Raw genomic sequence first — 20,601 nt, 5'->3', positions numbered from 1 at the left:
TGTGGCCACATTGGTTTTGTACATAAACCGTTAATGATTGACGCGAGAGGCCCAGCTCACTGTGGCAGTGCTAACCCTGGGCTGGTGGTCCTGGCTGAGCCAGGCGTGGTGGCCCACACCTTTAATCCCAGCACTCGGCGGCAGAGTCAGGCGGATCTCTGTGAGTTCGAGGCCAGCCTGGGCTACAGAGTGAGTTCTAGGACAGGTAGGGCTGCACAGAGAAACCCTGTCTCAAAAGAAGAAAATGAAAATAAAGAAAAGAAAAGAAAAAAAAGAAAGAAAGAAAGCAGGCTGAGTGAGCTATGAGGGGCAAACCAGTAAACATCCTTCTTCCGTGGCCCCTGCATCAACTCACGGCTCCAGGCTCCTGCCTGGATTCCTACCCTGACTTCATGGCGGAATAAAATAAACCCTTTCCTCTCAAAGTTGCCTTTGGACATAGTGTTTACCACAGCAACAGAACTCAGCTAGGACCGGTGCTCACCTATCTTTGCCTGTGGCAGCAGGTCGCAACTGGAGTATTGTTTCAAGTAGCTAGTAACTTCTGGAAACACTGATTTTTCCCTTGGGAACGATCTAGAAACAACCATACTCATTTATCACACTTCTATTGTCAGTTGTAACTGAAAGGGGAGTTTTATTTTGGTTTTGATGTGAGTGTGTGTGTGTGTGTGTGTGTGTGTGTGTGCGCGCGCGCCACAGCACACATGCGGAGGTCAAATGGCAACTTGCAGGAGTTTGATCCCAGGGGTAAAACGCAGGTCATCGGTCTCGGTGGCAAAAAAAAAAAAGCTTTACATCACTGGCCCAAAAGAGAATGTTTTATAATGAGACCTGTGATGTTAGATAATGATTGTCAACTCGCCCAGATCTAGAATCAAAGAGACCAACCTTTGGGCATGCCTGTGAGGGACTAGATGAGAAAACCCACCCTCACTGAGGATGGCATCATCTCCCCAGGCTGGAGTCCGGGGCTGAATAAAAAGGAGAAAGCGAGCTGGGCGCCAGCATCCATCTCTCCCTGCTTCCTGACTGCAGATGCCACATGGCCAGCTGCTTCCTGCTCCTGTCACCAGGGCGGTCTGCACTCTCAAAGTGTGAGCCCACACAAACCCTCTCTTCCTGAAGCTGATTTTGTCACAGCCTGCCTGAACCCAAAGATGTGCTGGATTTAAATCTGAATCCGGTTCCACCAGCTCATGTTTTAGCTCCTGAACTATTTTATTACCAGCAGAACCCTCGGGCAGAAGCCAAAGGTGCACAGCAGGTTAATTAATGGCTCTCATTACTTATGTGTTATCGAGGGTCCCCTGAAAGCATGTGCCTGACGACTCACTCTCAAAGCTCTTCCATCCACCACCATGCCTCTAGAACACGCTCACCTCCCCACGCCTGTGCTAATTGGCAGGCTGGTTATTACCTCTAGGCAATCATTCTTCCCAGCACTGTTAACTTTCTTATGATCCAATACCCGTTTTATTATGCCGCCTAACCAGGCAATAAACATCCTGGGGTTTGTGCCAATGAGAGACAGTCTGGATATTTATTTGGGTAATGAAGGCTATGAAGACATCTGAAAACGGTTTGCAATTTGAAACCCTGAAGCTGTGGGGCTTGATTGAAATATTTTCTATCAGATGGCCTTGACCTCTTAGGGGCATCCCTTCCCATCCCTCATCCCCAAGCCCATCTTTAGAGAATGCCTTTGGTGTCCTGCACAAGAAAGATTTAGGCTAAGACTTAGACATGTTTGTTTTTGGTTTTGAATGTGCAGAGTGCATGCCTGCACATGTGAACGGGCATGAACACCTGTCCCTCTCAGTCTCCTTCCCTGCGGCAGGCAGGATCTCTCAGCCTGGAGCTAGACTGGGAGCCAGCAAGCCCCAGGGACCTCTCTGTCCCCCACAGGGCTGGGCTTACAGGCTTCTGTGCTGACCATGCTGTTTGTTTGTTATTTGGTTGCTGGAATCTGAACTCGGATCCTCCTGCTTGTGCAGCAAGCTCTCTTACCCAGTAAGCAGTCTCTGAAGCCCTGTAGAAACGCTTACTTTTAATTGCAGGTGTCTTTTATGGTAAGCAGGAAGAGGTGAGCTTTCTTCATCCATGGTTTCCAAAGCACACATCCTGGTGTGTAGCTCCAAGGATGGTGAGGGGAACAGCCCATGCCCCCCTACACACACACACACACACACACACACACACACACACTGGCATTTACCCTCCCTGGGTCTTTTCCATTATTTAAAATTTTTATTAGAAGATTTAAGTTTACACAATAAGGACTAGTGAAAGTGAAGGAGATTTAAATTTGCATAATAAGAATTAAAAGTAAATGGCATCAAGATCCGAACAAAACCCAAACTCACGGGAAGTAGTTAAATGTGTAAAAATATGAGGAAACTCCCACAACACTTCCGGTAGCATTCTTTACTACTAACAAGCACATCTAAACAGCAATTCCTAACAACCTAATGAGGAACTTAAGTCTCCCCATGATTAGTCTATCTAACAATCACGACTTTGGGGGGCTTAAATAAAGTGTACTTAACATTCACTGAGATTCAATTATAGGGTCGTTTCCTGCCTAAGGGAACCTTCCCCTCGCATGGCCCCTTACCCTCCCCCACTCCCACATAGACAGTGCATACAAAAAAATTAGAAGCAGGCTGGAGAGCTGGCTCGGCGGTTTATAACCCTGGCTGTTCTCTCAGAGGTTCAAGGTTCAATTCCCAGCACCCACGTGGCAGATCACAATAGCCTGTAACTCCAGTCCCGGGGGATCCAATGCCCTCTTCTGGCCTCCTAGGGCATCATGGACACATGTGGTGTGTAGACAAAGATGCAGACATACACTCATACACATAAGTAAATACAAAAAAAAAAAAAATTAGACGTTAAGATCCCCACATTTGAGAGATAACAAATTGTATTTGTCTTTCTGAGATCAGGTTAGGCTACCTCACTTAATGTAATATTTTCCAGGTCCGTCCATTCTCCTGCAATTTTGTTTTTCTTTATGTCTAAATAAAATCCCCTGGTTGATTTTTACCAAGGATTTCTAATCAGGCGCAGAGGGGAAGCCCAACATGGTCCTGTGGGCGCCATCTAGTGGTGAGATGTAGGTGCAGCGTGCGCTGCTCCCCCACCACCACCCCACCACTCCACCTACCCACCCCACCCCACCCCACCCCACTCGCCCCCAATCTGGGTGGAGCAGGACCTGCCCTTTGTCATTTTCATGCCAGGCCTGTGACAGGGCATGACGGTCAGCAGTCATCCGGTAGTTAAGTTTGTCTAGACAGGATTCACAAGCACACATAAAAGTATAGTCTGTCTTCCTTCACTCAAACAACCAGAAGCTAAATCCAAAACAGCACAGGATGTAATCATATAATCATAGCTAATATCTATATGTCCATGGGGCATTGTCTGAGCACTTTTAAGGCTATTAACTTATAAAATCTCTCCACAGCTCTGAAAAGTCATGACTAGCATGATCACACGCACAGAGCTAAAAGCTGAGACAGGACCAGGCATGGCATGGTGGCGCACGTGCGCCTTTAGTCCCAGTACTTGGGAGAAGCAGAGGCAGGCAGATCTCTGTGAATTTGAGGCCAACCTGGACTACAGAGTGAGATCCACAGAGAAACCCTGTCTCTCTCTCTCTCTTTCTCTCTCTGTGTGTGTGTGTGTGACTATGGTTGTGGACAAGTGTTTGTGTGTGCATGCAGGGTGTGTATATGTAGAGGCCAAAGGTTGAAGCCAGGTATCTGTCCCTGTCTCAATTAGATTTATCGAGACAGGGTTTCTCTGTGTAGCCCTGGCTGTCCTGGAACTGCGTTTGTAGACTAAAGTGGCCTGGAATTCAGAGATCCACCTGCCTCCACCTCCTGGGTGCTGGGATTAAAGGTGTGCGCCGCCACACCCGTCTCGGGTGTCTTTTCTCAATAGCTCTCTACTTCTGTTTCTTGCCAGGATCTCTTAATTAGCCTGAAGGTCATGGTCGAGCTAAACCAGCTAGACAAAAAGCTCCAGGGACCACCAGTCCCCACCCCGCCCCCAGTGCTGGGGTACCGGCACACACCACTGTACCAGGCTCTGTGACGTGGGTTCTGGAGATCTGTCCTCATGCTTATATAGCAGGCGCTTTACCAACTGAGCCATCAGCCCCCACAGTGTCCTAACGCCAGTTCCTGTGGCCTGTGACAGACGGGGAGCCAGGCATCTGTAGGCTGGGCTTGAGTGAAGCCCCACAACAGGCCAGCTGTGAAGCCCTAAGCAGGCAACCTCAGCTCTCCTGTTTTTTATTTCAAGTGGGAACCCTATGGGGACATCCTTCAGGGTGCTATGAGGCTCCATGGAAGGAGCCAGATCTGTGAATGTGTCTGGAGTACCGGCAAGTGTGACCAGATTTATTTATTTATTTATTTATTTATTTATTCCTTCCTTCCTTCCTTTCTTTCTTTCTTTGTTCCTTCCTTCTTTCTTTTTTTTTTCTTTTGGTTTTTTCAAGACAGGGTTTCTCTGTGTAGCTTTGGTGCCTGTCCTGGAACTCACTCTGTAGACCAGGCTGGCCTCAAACTCACAGAGATCCTCCTGCTTCTGCCTCCCAAGTACTGTGATTAAAGGCATAAAGCTGTCACCAGCTTTTTGGCATTGCAACTCAACAGTGCCATTGACAAATTCATGGGCAAGAACTACACTGCTTTTAAAATTCTCAAAATAGTAATAATGTCATGGGATAGGGAAGGTGCTTGCTCCCAAGCCTTATCTACCTGAGCTCAATCCCTGGGACCCACAGGGAAAAAAAAAAGAGAGCACCAATTCCTTTGACCTCCACATGTGCACTATGGTATGCTCATGACCACGCCCCCATAAAATAATTTTTAAAACTCAGTGTTTTAAATAAGTTTCTGGTTTTGAGTTGGATTACATCCATGGCTAATCTGGGGCGCACACAGTCTGTGGGCTGCAGGTTGAACACATCTTCTATAGGGATCTGTGAAATATGTCCATTGTCATCCAAGGAAATTAAAGGTATGACCTGTGCCCTCTCTTGAACTCTGCTCGACATCTAACCAGTGATGGCTGATGGCAAACCCTGGGGCTGGTCTATTTATGGCTGAGAGCTCCAATGACATAAGAATGCACATTGAGAGGACAGGTATCCCAGGGCAGCGTGGCAGGGGCACTTTTGTCAGCACTGAAACAAGATCATGTGACAGATCAGAATCTCTGCACAGGTTTGGGAAATGCCCATGTGTCTTGAACCTGGACCAGTGAGTGCTCTCTGACTATGTGTTGCCTCTTCCCACAGATCAGCGCCCTTCAAAAAGGCTATAGCCAGGTGCTAAGTCAGACCCTGGCTGAGCGCAACTCGGAAATCACATTACTAAAGAACGAAGGCGAGAACTTAAAGAGAGACCATGCCATCACCTCAGGTGAGCTCCTCTGGAGTCAGGCTTAGTCGATGCTCCCTCACCACTGACTCTGTGGCCCTGGCAGACATCACCAATCAACCACCACACTTTGCTCCCTGAGCTTAGACAGCGCCTCAGAGTTCTTAGCAACCTTCAGGCTGTACTGTCAGTGACTGAGGGTCTTCCCCAGAAGTGTGCTTGCCATCTAGCTTTAGCACAAGGCCTACCTCAAAATCAGCCATAGTCAACATCTGAGTGAATGTCATCTCTTACCTAGCACCCACCTCTTCAGGGATAACAAAGATACTGAGTGGTCTGTAGTCCTGAGAACCACTTCCTTGAATGGGCTCTTGGCCCAAGTGAAAACCGCTTGCTAACTGATCAACGGAGGAAATTCAATGCTGAAGAATGTGGGAAGCGGACAGTCAACTCCTGGGCCACCTTGCCAGCCACCGAAGTTTATTAGCATCCATCCATCCATCCTCATATTATGTTTACTAACAACTGCTGTGTCTAGTTCTGGACTCTGGGAGGAGAGCCTTCAGCAAGTCATCAATTCCCTACGCTCCAGGCTTGGACATAGCTGAGGGTGATAGTGACGGGCAAATAGATAGGTAAGCAAGCATGTCTGAGGGATAGGATGGTGCTGTAAAGGAAAGAAAATGGGCAACATGGTGGTGTAGGGCTTCGGGAGTAAGGAAAGAGATGCCACGTGTGTCTGCAGGAGGAGCCCTGTGGGAACAATGCACTGCTTACAGCAAACACATGTGCAAAGGTCCTGGGGTAGGAACCAGCTCTAGCTCTGTTGAAGGAGCAACAGGTGAGTGTGTCCCAGGGAAAGAGAAATTGTGAGAGAGATGGGGTCAGAGGAGAAGGCAGAGCCAGATCCCACAGAGGGTTGTCTTCTCAGCATTCTGGGAAACCGTTGGGGTCTTTGAAGCAGAGAACATGTGTCTAGATACCAGAAGAGAACAGAGGTATTAGGAGAAAAAAAAAGGAAGAGTGTCAAGAATTCTGTAACAAAGGCCCAGAGAAACAACTCAGTCGGTAAGGTACTTGCCAGGCAAACAAAAGGACCCAAATTCAGTCCCCAGAACTCATATAAAAGGTCAGGCACAGGGGCTGGAGAGATGGCTCAGAGGTTAAGAGCACTGGCTGTTCTTCCAGAGGTCCTGAGTTCAATTCCCAGCACCCACATGGTGGTTCACAACCATCTGTAATGAGATCTGGCGCCCTCTTCTGGCATGCAGGCATACATGCAGGCAAAACACTGTATACATAGTAAATAAATCTTTAAAAAATATATTGAGAGAGAGAGAGAGAGAGACCCCTGCTGGGGCTGGAGAGACCACTCAGTGGTTGGGAGTGCTGGCTGTTCTTCCAGAGGAGCCAGGTTCAAGTCCCAGCACCCACATGTTAGCTCACAACTGTCTATAACTCCTGTTCCAGGGGATCTGACACCCTCACACAGATATACATGCAGGCAGAACACAAATACATAAATAAATAATTTTTTTTGAAGTCAGGCGTGGTGGTGCACACTGGTTTTTTGGTTTTGTTTTTTGTTGTTGTTTTTGGGTTTTTTGTTTTTGTTTTTGTTGTTTGTTTGGTTGGTTTTTCGAGACAGGGTTTCTCTGTAGCTTTGGAGCCTGTCCTGGACTAGCTCTATAGACCAGTCTAGCCTCGAAATCACAGAGATCCACCTGCCTCTGCCTCCAGAGTGCTGGGATTACAGGCGTGCGCCACCACCGCCCGGCTGGTGCACACTGTTAATCCCAGCACTGATGAGGTGGAGACATAAGGATCCCTGGGATTCATTGGCCAGTCGGTCTAGATAATTGATGAGCTCTGGGCTTGGTGAGAGACCCTATCTCAAAAACAAACAAACAAACAAAAACCACAGTGGAGAGAGAGTGAGGAAAGGCAGATACCAATGCTGAGCCTGGCATCTGGCAGGAGAAGCATCTCCCCTCCCCTGGGGAGTGATTCTGTGTGGAAGAAATGGCCACACACATGGGCTGAGCCCATTCCAGCTCTTGGGGTCCCCAGCAGCTGACAGTCATCCTCACTGTGTCTTTGGTCTTTGTCCTTGCTTTGTTTAAAACAGGGATGGTGACATCTCTACAGAAAGACGTGTCAGCACGGAACGAGCAAGTTCAGCAGCTGAAGGAGGAGGTGATCCAACTGAAAAGTCAGAACAGAGAAAAGGAGCACCAGCTGGAAGCCCTGGGCTCCAGGGTGAGTACAGGCTCACTGTCTCCTCGGTGCTCAGTAAGAAGGACCTACACTAGTCACGTGGCATGCCTCTCCTCACTTCTCTTGGGCCTTGACTCTGGATGCCACAGCCTCCTCCCATATCGTGGGGTGCAGGGATATAAGGAGGAGTTGCCCAGAGACTAAATTCTAAAGTGTCCTCCTTGGAAGACCAACATCAAGAGCCAAGTTCCCTGTGGTTTTTCTTTTCTTTCTAAGATTTATTTTCTTTTTAATTATGTGTGTCTGTGCATGGGTGTGTGCATGTGAGTGCAGCACTGTGAGGGGCCAGAAGAGGGCGCAAGACCCCCTGGAGCTGGCGTTAGGGTGTTTATGAGCTGCCATGTGGGTGCTGGGAATTGAACCTGGGTCCTCTGGAAGGGCAGCCAGTGCTCTTAACCACTGAGCCATCTCTCCAGTCCCCTCCCTGCAGCTTTTCAAAGAACAGTGAGCCTCAGGCTCAGAATTAACATGATGCTGATGCTAACTCATACACATGTCCATTATGTTCATATGGTGTATAAGCCTGTAATCCTAGCACTTGGAAGATCAAGAGTTCAAGGCCAGCCTGAGCTAATGAGACTGTTTCCAAAAGATATTAGGAGGGTGGAGAAGTAAAGTACCTTCTATGTAAGCATGAGGACCTAAGTTGAGGTGACATGATACCCTCAGGAAGCAGAGAACACACAGGAAGTGAGGCTGGGATGTCAAATCTCAAAGCCCACCCCCACTGACACACTTCCACCAGAAAAGCTCCACCTCCTGGAGGTTCTACAACCTTTCAAAACAGTGCCACCTGCTAGGGACCAAGTGTTCAAACACATGAGCCAATGGAGGATGTTTCATGTTCAAACCACCACACTGAGAACATGGTGAGGAGGGTCCTCAAGCCTTCAGATTCACTGATGGCATCCAGCCACTGGCTTTAGAGTGCATTCTGCTCTAGCTTCATTTCATTGCTGAGATAAAATATCTTGATCCCCCCTTCACCCCCAAAAAAGGGGAAAAAAGCAACTCAAGAAAGAAAGGATTGATTGGATTTATTTGTCTTACAATTCTAGGCTATAGTTCATCACTGAAGGGAAGTCATGGCAGGGACTTGAAGCATCATGTCCACAGTCAAGGGCAGAGAGAGAATAATCCCACAGATCCCTGCTTGCTTATCGTCAACTTGCTTACTCCTCTCTCACGCTGTTCAGGACCTCTTGCCTAAGGAATGGTGCCACCTACTATGGGCTAGGTCTTCCTACATCGATTAAGAATCACAACAATCCCCCATAGACATGCACATAGGCCACCTAATGTAGACAATTCCTCACACTATTCCCAAGTGACTCTAGGTTGTGTGGGGTTGACAGTTAAAACTGAACAGATTCTTAAGTGGAATCACAAAGGGCACCTCTTTATGCTCCTGCTGCCTGCTGCCTGGTCCCCCTCCAAAAAGAGTGTTGCATTTCACTCCACGGCCAGATGGTCAGAGCCTAAGAAGGAACAAGATGCAGCCAGCCCTTAGGGCCACCTAGGTTCCCAGTGGTGTCCCACACATGTTCCTTTACCCAGCTCTTCAAAGATGGGTTTTCCTCATGATTTGGATTGCTGGCTTCTGAAGAGGAATTTAGATCTCAGATCTTGAGAGAGCAGGAACCCAGAGCCGCTGATGAATCTGTGTGCCTGTCAGACACCAGCTGTCTCCCCGGCTGAGCATGGGTGTGTGATTGGAGTGGGACAGCACAGTGCTCAGGGCCTGCTGGGACCCTGAGAAGGCCCTCCCCCAGACACCTCCACATCACCAGCCTTGGCCTCTTTCTCTGCTGTTCTTTCTCTCCTCAGTGTTCAGAGCTGAAAGATGAGCTAAGGAGGGAAGAGGCTCAGAAGGAGAGCAGGGAGGCTCAGGAGAAAGAGTTGAAATTCTGCAGAAGCGTGAGTTGAATGTCCTCGTCCATAAGCACACCTCTGAGAGTCTGCCCTTGGCATTCTCTGAGGGACTCGAATCCCTCCCCAAAGCATAACGTTCTGGCTCTGTGCTGTTTGGAGGGAGCCACAGAGCTCTCTCCAGGGTTCTCTGGCCAGATGGCCCTGTCTTTCTCATGGGTTTTCTCTGGGACTGAGCAGGGACAAGGATGGGGTCCGGAGGCCACTCCTGCTGCTGCAACAGAAATTCATTCAAGTACCTTGCCCTGGACCTATGTTTACCTAACTCTAAGTTCCTCCATCTTAAATGGGGTCACAGCCACAGGCCGTGCTGTGAACATGAGTGTCTTCTGTGTTTTTAAGGGCAGAAATTTTATAACACTGAGTAAAAATTAAACAAACATTTGCCTTGGAGAGAAGGCAACCAGACAAATAACTGCAGAGGGCTGGAAGGGGCTCAACAATGTAGAATGTTCTTGTTGAGGACCTGAGTTCACTTTCCAGCACCCATATTGTGTGACACAAAACCACCTGGAATGCCAGTTTCAGGGTATAGGATGCCCTCTCCTGGCTTTAAAGGGTATCCACACTTGTACGCTCTTCCACGTGCTGAGGACAACTTTTCTCTTTGCCTCAAATATTATAATAATAATAATAATAATAATAATAATAATAATACTACAATCTGCACTGTCCTATCCTTCAAATAAACCTTATCTCAGTCAGTCTAAAAATATGCTTACAAAGTAGTGATTCTAGTGAGTTAATGGCTCTCTTGTGTACTTAATTCAGGATTTGTGCTGGTATTTATTTACTATTTGCCTTTTTCCCACTTTCCACGTTCGCGTGGCATGCATGTGTGTGGACGCGTGTAGGAGGGTGTACACACGTGTGTATGCCTGTGGAGACCAGAGGCTGATGTAAGGAATCATCCTCCATCACCCTTCCACCTTAGCCGCTGAGGCAGGACCTCTCAATCAAACCCAGAGCTCCCCATATGGCTCTTAACCCTAGCGAGCTTGCTCTGGACTTGATTGAGAGGCCCTGTCTCTGCCTTCTGGTGTTGGATTACAGTCTAGCTGCCTCACTCATCAGGCTTTTACTTGCATTCTGGGGATCCGAACTTCAGACCTCATGGTTGCACAGCAAACACTCAACCACTGAGCCATCTCCCAAACCCTTCTGCTGACTTTTTCCCCCTAGAGAAATTCTTTTCCTTCATCGAGCACTTTGAATATATTAACTGGGGAGGAAAATGGGGAACGATCTGCTTTGCCCGCAGGTGTAGAGCAGAGAAGGAGTTTAGCTAGAATGGGGCTAAGATCCTACCTCGATGAGCCCCAGGAATAAGGGAGTCCCGCGGTAGGGGAGCCTTCATTCAGGAGGTAACTGGTGCCGCGCCTAGTGAAACTTAAACTTCTCTATGGTTGAATTTTATTTTCAGCAAATGCAAGAAATGGAGAAAGAGGTGAAGAAGCTCAGAGAGGAACTGAAGAAGAACTGTCCCAATCAGAACACCATCTCCAAGACACTGCGAGAAAAGAGCAAGGTACGTGGTTCAGGGAAGCTCGCGTCCAAGACCACAGGAGGTGGGGCGCTCCGGGTGCAGCGTCCTGCTCCACCTGCACAGCGCCTCCGTGTGGCCGATGCCCGCATCTGCCGCTGCTCACGGGTGGGAGGAAATAACCCTGAGCAGGATGCGCAGAATAAAATGGTTCCCGGTTTATCTCAGTGAGACTCGCCCCCATCTGCAGATCCTAGTAGGTCTCATGTTGCTTCCTTGTCCTGGGAAATGTGGCATCCATTTCAGTGGGTGGCAGCTACACGGGACTATCTATATTTTAAATAAACTAAATGCCAATAAAGTAAAATAAAATTCAGGGCTGCAGAGATGGCTCAGTGGGGAAAGCGGCTGCTGTGCAGGCGTGGGGATCTGAGTTTAGATCCCCAGAGCCCATGTAAAGCCATGTGTGGTGGCACATGTCTGTAATTCCAGCACTGGGGTGGATGGAGATAAGCAGATCCCAGGGACCCGCTAACCAATCTAGAAGAACTGATGAGCTCCAGGTTCAGTGAGAGACTGACAAAAAAAGTGGAGAATGACAAAGATACTCAGAATCCGCCAAAATCCCATGGCTGCGGGGGGGGGGGGGGGGGGCTCATGAGGTCCCACCCCTTGCTGAGGAGCTATTGGCAATTGAGGGATGCTGGGGGGAAAGAGACAGTTTTCTCAAGGATGCTGTCCATGCCCCAGTAGCTGGCCCCACAGCCGTGCATATATTGGCAGCACTAAATGGACTCAGTGGGTTTTTCAAAAGAGCATATAAAGCTGGGAGGGAAAAGAACAGAGCCTGGAAAGATGGGTCAGTGATTAAGAGCACTGGCTGCTCTTGCAAGGGACCTGGGTTCGGTTCCCAGCACCCACATGGTGCTCACAGCCATCTGTAACTCCAGTTCCAAGGGATCCGCCATCCTCTTCTGACTTCTGCAGGCACTCTAGGCATGCCCAGGAAAGCACTCATATACATAAAACAAGAAAAAATATAAAGGTGCCGAATAGGGAAGGGACTGGAGAGAAGGGAGTAGGGGCGTGGATCTGATCAAAACATATTAAATCCATGTATGAAATTCAAACAATATAAAGAAAATGCAATTGGAAAGAAAAATAGATACCTCTGTCCTACACACACACACACACACACACACACACACACACACACGTGCATGTGAGTTCAGGTAACCTTGGAAGCCAGGAAGCTCTGGGCTGGAGTTACAGGTGGTAGTGAGCTGCCCAACATGGCTGCTGAGACCTAAACTCAAGTCATCAGGCCCTTCAGGCACCTGCACTCATGTGTGTGTGTGTGCATGCACGCGCACATAAAATAAATTTTACACATGTAAAAATAAAATTATTATTTTTTAAATGACCAGTGACCAGAAAAAACTCACTGGAACATTTGCCCAGAAAATAATGCATCCAGATAAAAAACGATTCCAAGACAATGAAAATGGAAACATCTGGAAACATGCTGGACCCCTGGCTCAATGAACTTCACCTTGCAAATTATCTTTTCAGTGAAAATGGGTTGACTTTGACTTATCTCTCCATCAGAATCATTGTAGTCATGGTAACAGAACCAAGCTGCTTTCTGGGCTATACATTTTCCTCTAAATGAGGCTTTAGCTGCACCCCACATGTTCTGGATGTTTTTCAGAACCCAGTCTTTTCCAGTGCCCACTGTTACTTCTTCTCTGGCTTGTGGGGCATTTGGGTTATTTTCTACTATTTAATATATGAGGATGTCTTGGCTGCCTTTTGGCTATTTGTTTCTACATTACTTTGTGTACAGAGGTGTGCCCTGGTGATTTTAGCCCTCTGGTATTGATTGAAGTTTTCTTGGTGGTCTGCATGTGCTCTATGCTTGCTTCACATGTGCCTACAAGTAGAACATGGATTCTGTAGAGAACACAGTGTTGTACGTGTATCTTTTAGGTCAGGTTTGACCATTGTGATGGTTAGCTTTTAACTGTCAACTCGCCAGCTCCTAGGATCACCAGAGGAGAGAGCCTTTGTTGAGGAATTATCTAAATCTGGCTAGTCTGTAGGTGTTATCTTGATTGTTAATTGGTATGAGAAGAACCAGCCCACTATGGGTGAGATTATTCCCTAGGTTGGTCCCTGAGCTGTATACAAAGATGCTAGAGAGATTTGGTGCTAGAGAGATGGTTTGGAAATAAAGAGTGCTTGTTGCTCTTTCAGAGGACCTCAGTTCAATTCTCAGCACCTATACCAGGTGGGTCACAGCCACCTGTGACTCCAGCTCCAGGAGTATCCAACACCTCTGTCCCCCAAGGCACCTGCACTTGTGTGCACATACCCCACCCCAACACACACACACACACACACACACACACACACACATTTTTTTAAACTTTTTTTTTTTTAAAGAGAAACCTAGCTGAGTACCAAGTATCAGTGGACAGCATGCATGTTTTTTTCTGTTTTTGACTGTGGATATGATGTGGCTAGCAGCTTGTGTTCTTGCCTTGACCTCCCTCCATGATGGACTATAACTTGGACACTTAAACCAAATAAATCCTCCTTGCCTAATGTAGCTTCAGTCAGGGTATTATTTTAATTTTTTAAATAATTATTTTAAGTGTATGGGTGTTTTGCCCCCCCTATATGTCTGTGCACCATGTGTGTGCAGTACCCAGGGAGTCCAGAAGAGGGACTTGGATCCCCCGGAACTGGAGTTACAGATGCTTGTGAGCTGGGAGTTGAACCTCAGTCCTCTGGAAAAGCAGCTAGTACTCTTAATCACTGAGCCATCTCTCCAGTCCCCCAACAAGATACTGCCTTTTAACCCATTGATAAATAATGCAATCGTTGGTATATTGTGCCTTAAACTTATATTTTTGCTCATTATCAATTGTACCACCTGTTTGTATTACACACTTCTTTCACTTTTCTTTCAAACAAACAAACAAACCAAGGTCTCACTATGCAGTCCTAGTTGTCCCGGAACCCAATGTGTAGATCAGGCTAGCCTGGAACTCACAGATAGGCACCACTACCGCCGCTGCCACCACCCCACCTCTGTCTCCCAAGTGCTGGGGTTGAAGGCATGCACCATCATACTCACCTCCTCACTGGTAATTTTTGCTGGTTTATGTTGCCCCCCATATTTACTTGGCATTTTCTCACTTGGCTCTCTGTCCAGTAAGAATAGCACAAACGCTATTGTGTCTTCCCACCATCCAGTACTGACCAAGTTTTCACCCTTTAGACAGCTTGTCACAGTTATTCTAAACATGTGCTTTCAGCTGTAGGTGATTTTGCCCCAGTCCTGGATGACACAATGGCTACGAACATCAACTCTTTGGTGTCACTTGTGACACACAGACTTACACGCTGTAATCATCACTGCCTACACCTCCCTTCATACACTGACATCCCAAGTGCTTTTGCACATTCTGTGTTCCCACCCACAGGAGCTGCACCTTCCCTACATCCCTGGGTATCCACCCAGGGTCCTTCTTCTTCTGCCTAAAATACATCCTGAAGGATTTAGGCTCTACTGATGACAAAGTTTCTCAGGGGTGCGTGCATATGCACACACATGCATGTGTGTGTGTGTGTGTGTGTGTGTGTGTGTGTGTGTGTGTGTGTGTACGTGTGTTCGAGCATATTTTACCTCTCTTTCTGGGAACATATTTTGACTGTGCACTGACTTCTCCGTTGACAGTGATTTCCTGTCTAGAGATCTATTGTCTGCCGACTGTAAGTCTAACTGTTACGTAACTGCTCTTACTGTGTGATGGTTATTATGTAATGGGTCTTCCCTTGCCATTGTGGGGATCCCCTTTCCTTTTGACCTGCAGCTAATGTACAATAACTTTTCCTGGGGTAAGCTCATTTTTCCTTACTCCATTCGCATTCCTGTGGGTTTCTTGCATCTTAGACTTGATGGCTGTATTTGTTTGGGTTTTTCATTAAGTTTGGAGCTTGGGCTGTGTACTGAGCACAGAGAGGAGCAACTGGAGGGCTGTGACCCAGGCATTAGCCACACTGGCTTCGTGACTAGTTATGACGGTGGAGACGGAGCTGCATCTGGCATTGCAACAGGCATTCTGTCTTTTCACTTAGCCCACTGAGACCTGGGAGCCATGGTGTCCATGTGACAATGAGGGAGTGAGGGCTGAGGACATGTCTCAGAGCAGAACAGCTCATGTGAAATCACATGCTCAGAAAGGGGCAAAAACCAAGCCAGAAGCCTCATTGAGGTGACTCATCACTATGGCACAGTCACTAGCCATATGTGACTATTGAAACTGAAATCAAATTCGTTTTAACATTCAGTCCCTCCACATTCATATTTAAAAATAAAATGTTATTTTTAAATTCAATTGAAATAAAAACATCCTCCACTGAGCAAGGATGACTCCAACATCCTTAATCACATGTCACTAGAGCCAGACATGGCCAATGGCCAGTGCACCAGGCAGCCCAGGTCATCCAGGCCTCATGGAAGGAAGCTGCCTCAGACACCATGAATCACATCTGGGTGACTCTCAGCAATATCCTGAAGAATGCACTAGAAGGAACTAAATTGGAGGCAAGGAGACCATGAATCTCAGGCCAAAGGTCCCCAGTGCCCAGCCCGAGGCTGTGTACAGGATAAGGACCTGATAAGCCTCTGAGGACTAAATGCACCCCTAAATACCTTCTCTGTACCAGTGATGGAGGAACAGGGCAGGCAGGACACTTGAGGGCTGGCTGGGGTGGTGCTGGGCTGTGGCTGAGTCTGGCTCTGGGGCTTTGGACTGGGGAGCAGGGAGGAGACTATTAGGGTGATCAGTACAGAGCAGGTCCAGACTTCTTAGACCTAGGAAGACCTTCAGGGAGTGAGATGACCACAGCTATGATCAGGCTTCTCAAGCAGCCTTGGTCTGAGAGGCTCTTCGCTGCCCCACGGGGCTCTGAAGAAAGTTCTGAAGGGTTTGGGGTGTATGATATTTGTGCACCCCTCTCCAGACCCCAATAAGAGGTTTGTGAGACTGCTTCAGCATGAAACCCCTTCCTCCCTTAGAGGAGCACTCCCCTCCCCCACCTCCAATCTACGCCAGAGCCAAGGTCCTCATGAAGGGGAAGGGTCAAGTCAGGAAGAGGAAGGGGCTGCCATGGGAGAGGGCAAGAGAGGGTAATGAGGAATCAGTGTGTTCAGAATGAATTATATACATGTATGTCCCTGCCATCAGGGAGCCCATTCCGTCTAATTAACATTTCATTTGAAAAAAAAAAGTAGCTGTGTGAATAGAGATGCAGCCGTGTCCCACAAAGGCCAGCAGAGGGCAGCATTGAGCACTCTCAGGCTTACAGAGAGGGAATAAGTATCAGGCCCCTGTCCCTCCCCCACCCCCCATCCCTTTTAAATGCCTTCTGCAAGTTGGCTGACAAAGTGGTCCCCACTGGTGATGTGGTCAGCACAGTATTCCTAATAACAGTATTTACCAAGCCCCCTGTGGACAGGTCACTTGAGGTATCAGAATAACGGTAGGTGGTTTATCTTCCAGCTTTATACTTGACAGCAAACCCTAACAGACATGTAGAGGCCTTGGGAAATGCCACGGCTGCTCCAAACACTCTTAACCCCAGAGTAACTCTTCCAGGCAGCCCTGGTAGTGCTTCCCCACCCCTCATGGAACACAGACCAGCAAAATAACTCTCTGAAGTCACGTGACTTATTAGGGGCTGTGCTTGGAGTCAAGCCTGGGGTAGGACTAGCATGGCTGAGCCTGGGGAGTAAAGCCTGGTCCCCAGGGGGCAGTGCCTTGCAAGCCTGCTTCCACAGGGAACTCACCCTGCCACATGGGCTGACCCCCCCCTCCCCTCCCCCCAGCAGCCATCGGATATCCTGGAGGGGTCTGTCTCCCCAGACTGCCTCATGACCACGTTAGCAGCAGACAGCACATGCTTTCATCATCCTTTCAGGTTGAAGAGAAGCTTCAGGAAGATTCCAGAAGGAAATTGCTTCAGCTGCAAGAAATGGGGAACAGAGAGAGTCTCATTAAAATCAATTTGGAAAGGGCAGTGGGCCAGGTAGGAGCCTTCCACAGCCCTCCTTGACAGGCCATGTGCCCCTGGGGGTCTCCTACATCCAGGCAGCCAGTTTTGGTGTCAGGGTGTGGTGGGGTGGAGTGGGTGTGATGCCTAAGGCAGGAAGATGGTACCATTCCATCCGTCTTCTCCTGCTGGGTAGCTCTCACTTAGTAGTGTGCTATGACCCAAGACCCTGGCAGACAGCCAACCCTGCCCCGGGTCCCCTCGTCCCATATTCACCACCCCCCCCCCCCCCCCTCTTCCTCTCTGGAGTTTCTAGAACTTTCTCCCTATATTTTCAGTTGCCCACTCTTCCTCCCCACCAGGGGCCCCCAGCAGATTTACAGTGGCCTTAAGGAAATGCCTTTCTTTTTTAATAAGTAAGCCCTGAGTGTCCAAAGTCCACACTAGACAGAGAAGATCCCAGGCAGGGTGTGAGAGAGTCTCTGCCTGGCCGGGCACGAAGGGCCATCTTCCGTTGCTCTGGTCCAAGATGGTCAATGGGCCTCCCACTGCACAGGGCCCCACAGTGAAAGATAGAAAATGTCCCAAGACTTTACCCAGGGCTTGGGGAGAACCAAGGAAAAGCCGAGAGCAGAGGCCTAAGCCACCCAGGACGCCACCCAGAATTCTCTGTGGGAAACTCTCCTGAAATCCTGCCTGGCTCAAGACACTTCGTGTTCCGAGGGGTTTGTGCTTCTGTGTCTGGGGGGAGGGTCTACCGTAGCACGGAACAGGGCTGAAGAAGGACTAGGAGCGACCCCCAGAAGGCTAAGAAGCGTAATTCTCTATTGCCCAGCTCCAAGTCGACAACCATCTCTGTTTACTGCCATCCAAACTGCCACCAGGTGGGGTAACCAGGTGTGGTACCCACACTCGGGACATATTGAGGCATACTCCATTAAATGGCACTCATCACTGGACAGCTGTTAAAGCCCTTCATCAAATAACCCATCACACTGTGACTTCTCCAGTAGGTCCTCATGCCTTGTCCCATCACACAGACTTGTGTCCCTGAGCTGCCCTTCATCTCCCCCAAAATACACCTGATCTGAGGGCATGGCCTGCGCTCCTCACCCAGAGCCCTTCATTTCAGCTCCAAGCTGAGTCACCTAAAGGAACCTGAGACTGCTCCATGCATGGATTCCAGAGGGTGGGAGCCAGCCTTCCTCCTTCCTCCTTCCTCCTCACTGTCCCCTTAACTGGAGGCCCTGCCTGGTGTCCCTAGCACCCAGCACACCATCCAAGCACCTGTCACCATATCCCTCTTTCTGTAGGCAGTCATTCCCACGGACAGTCCCTCCAGTGGCACCAGAGGGCCCTTTCACGAAGGGCCTCCCTACTTCTTGGCCAGTCTGACCCCTCCTTCAGCCAGTAAAGTTCAGATCTCTTGGCTTGAAGGGCTTTGCTACTGTGCCATGTCTGGTTTCCTGGAGTCCGGAGGTCCACTCCTTGACTCTGGCTTCATCTGGTGGTCCTCCACATCCCCTTGGGGAGGTATGTTAGTCTTTAATGCCCACATCTGTCCTGTGGACCACAGATATAGGTCGTGGGCTGCCGTGGGAGTAAATTCTCAACCAGCTTCTTAGTCTCTGCTTCCTGATGGAGTCTGAGACACCTTACACCTGGGATTCTCTAGACTCTGACTTTACACACAGGACGAGCCCCTCTGCCAGAAGCTGAAAACTCCACTCATGGGAGGCACTGGGTACCAGCTACAGGCCTGACTTATATGTTTCCATATCTGAGTGCCCAGCAAACACCCACTGAGTGCCCATTCCATGCCTGTACTGTGATGACTCTGGGGACATAGACATGAATTACAATGGACAGAAGCTTTGGGACAGTTGATGTCCAAGGCCCCTGGGGACAGAAGTTGCTTTCTCCTCTCCCATTGCCAGTGCTGGTTACAAACTCTTTGAGCTGACAGCCTCCATGTTTATTCCACAGCCTAGCAATGATGAGAAGGCATTCCTGGGCCCAGGCTTCCCATTGGATAATTGAACAGCAAGGGGCTCTTTGGGGAGCCTGAGACATGTTCATGGACAGTGTGCCTGGGCCAGGCTGGGCACTAAGATGAACTTTGAAGCAGGCTGCTCTGTTCTGTCTATGGCTCTGCACCCCAGTGCTTCATAACTCTGAACGGCTGTCCAGACAGGTGGCCTGGACCCTATGTGGAGAGGACATCTGAGCCTTGCCTCTGTCTCAGCGCCCCCTGCTGATCTGTCACCCCTTTGTGCCACAGCTAGAGCACTTCAGAAGCCAGGTCATCAAAGCCACTTTTGGAAGAGCAAAGCCATTCCGTGACAAGCCCATCACCGACCAGCAGGTTAGTGTGCCTCTCTGACCACGTGACTCGTTTGCTTCTGTCTCCGGGGATCTGGATGCCAGACCCTGGGAGCATATGCTTCTGTTTTGGTTAGTGACACATATTTTTCACACTGTTGCTACACCATAAAGATTTGTTTTGATTTTAGGGGATTTCCCGGCTTTTCAAGTGAAAGCTGGCTAAACTCCCTTGAAATGTTACTAGTGGAGATCAAGTCCAGCCAGTCATGTCTGGTCACCAGACACACTGATGCTCTGTTAGCAGAGGGGTGCCTTGGCTTCGGTCCACATACCTTGGTTGATCCCTTCCAAAGGGGAAGATAGCCACAGCAGTGTGGACAGGCCTCTGTGATGCTGCCTTGTTATCTTTCAGCCGTTTGTGGCCAAGAGCAGATAAGAAGCCTCAAGTGGAGGCTGGAGAGATGGCTCACTTGGTAAAGTGCTTGTCATGCAAGCATGAGGACCTGAGTTCAACCCCTGAAACACAATAAAACACAGAGGTCTAGGTAGTGTGATGCTTGTAACCCCAATGCTAGGGACGCATAGCAAGCAGATCCTAGGGGCTAGGTGTTCTCTCGCCAGCCAATCTTAGCCTGCTTGGCAAGTTCTAGGCCAGTTTTAACAAACAAGGTGGTGACACGTGAGGAATGTGTCCTCTGGCCTCTACATGCGTGCACACGCGTGTGCACACACACACACAATACGCATACAATGCATACTCTCACGTGTGTGTGCACCTACACACATGTGCACTATATGTATGTACACACACATGCATACAAACATACACAATGCATACTCTCACAGGTGCACCTACACATATGTGCACTCTACACACACACAGAAAGAGAGAGAGAGAGAGAGAGAACACAAGGTGGGCAGGTACAGGAACCTGACCTGTGAAGGCACACAGAACACCTGGCTGAGTGTCAAGAGTCATTGCTACCAGTGTGGAAGGATCTGGAACAAATTTGGAGTGCAGTACAGACCTCCAGTTCCATGGCAATGTGTCCTGGTGACAGGGCACCTGTTCCTTCAGAGCCAGCCTCTCAGGGCCTGCATTCTGGCCCACTGAGGCAGAACTTG

At 48.8% G+C, this 20,601-nt stretch overlaps 1 protein-coding gene across 1 annotated transcript in view; it reads left to right on the top strand.

Annotated features, from left to right (window-relative positions):
• The window catches only part of Fhad1 (forkhead associated phosphopeptide binding domain 1), a 100,542-nt gene that overhangs the window by 31,767 nt on the left and 48,174 nt on the right, over positions 1–20,601 (top strand). Inside the window, exons 6-11 of the mRNA XM_036178632.1 lie at positions 5,318–5,441; positions 7,528–7,658; positions 9,504–9,593; positions 11,029–11,133; positions 17,080–17,187; positions 19,433–19,516. Coding sequence (XP_036034525.1) covers positions 5,318–5,441; positions 7,528–7,658; positions 9,504–9,593; positions 11,029–11,133; positions 17,080–17,187; positions 19,433–19,516 — 642 coding nt within the window. The remainder of the gene's footprint in view (positions 1–5,317; positions 5,442–7,527; positions 7,659–9,503; positions 9,594–11,028; positions 11,134–17,079; positions 17,188–19,432; positions 19,517–20,601) is intronic.

This window comes from Onychomys torridus, chromosome 2 (assembly GCF_903995425.1).
Source record: "Onychomys torridus chromosome 2, mOncTor1.1, whole genome shotgun sequence".
Classification (NCBI taxonomy): domain Eukaryota; kingdom Metazoa; phylum Chordata; class Mammalia; order Rodentia; family Cricetidae; genus Onychomys; species Onychomys torridus.
Note: the sequence above shows the minus strand (reverse complement) of the source record. Positions and strands in the feature narration are given on the sequence as shown.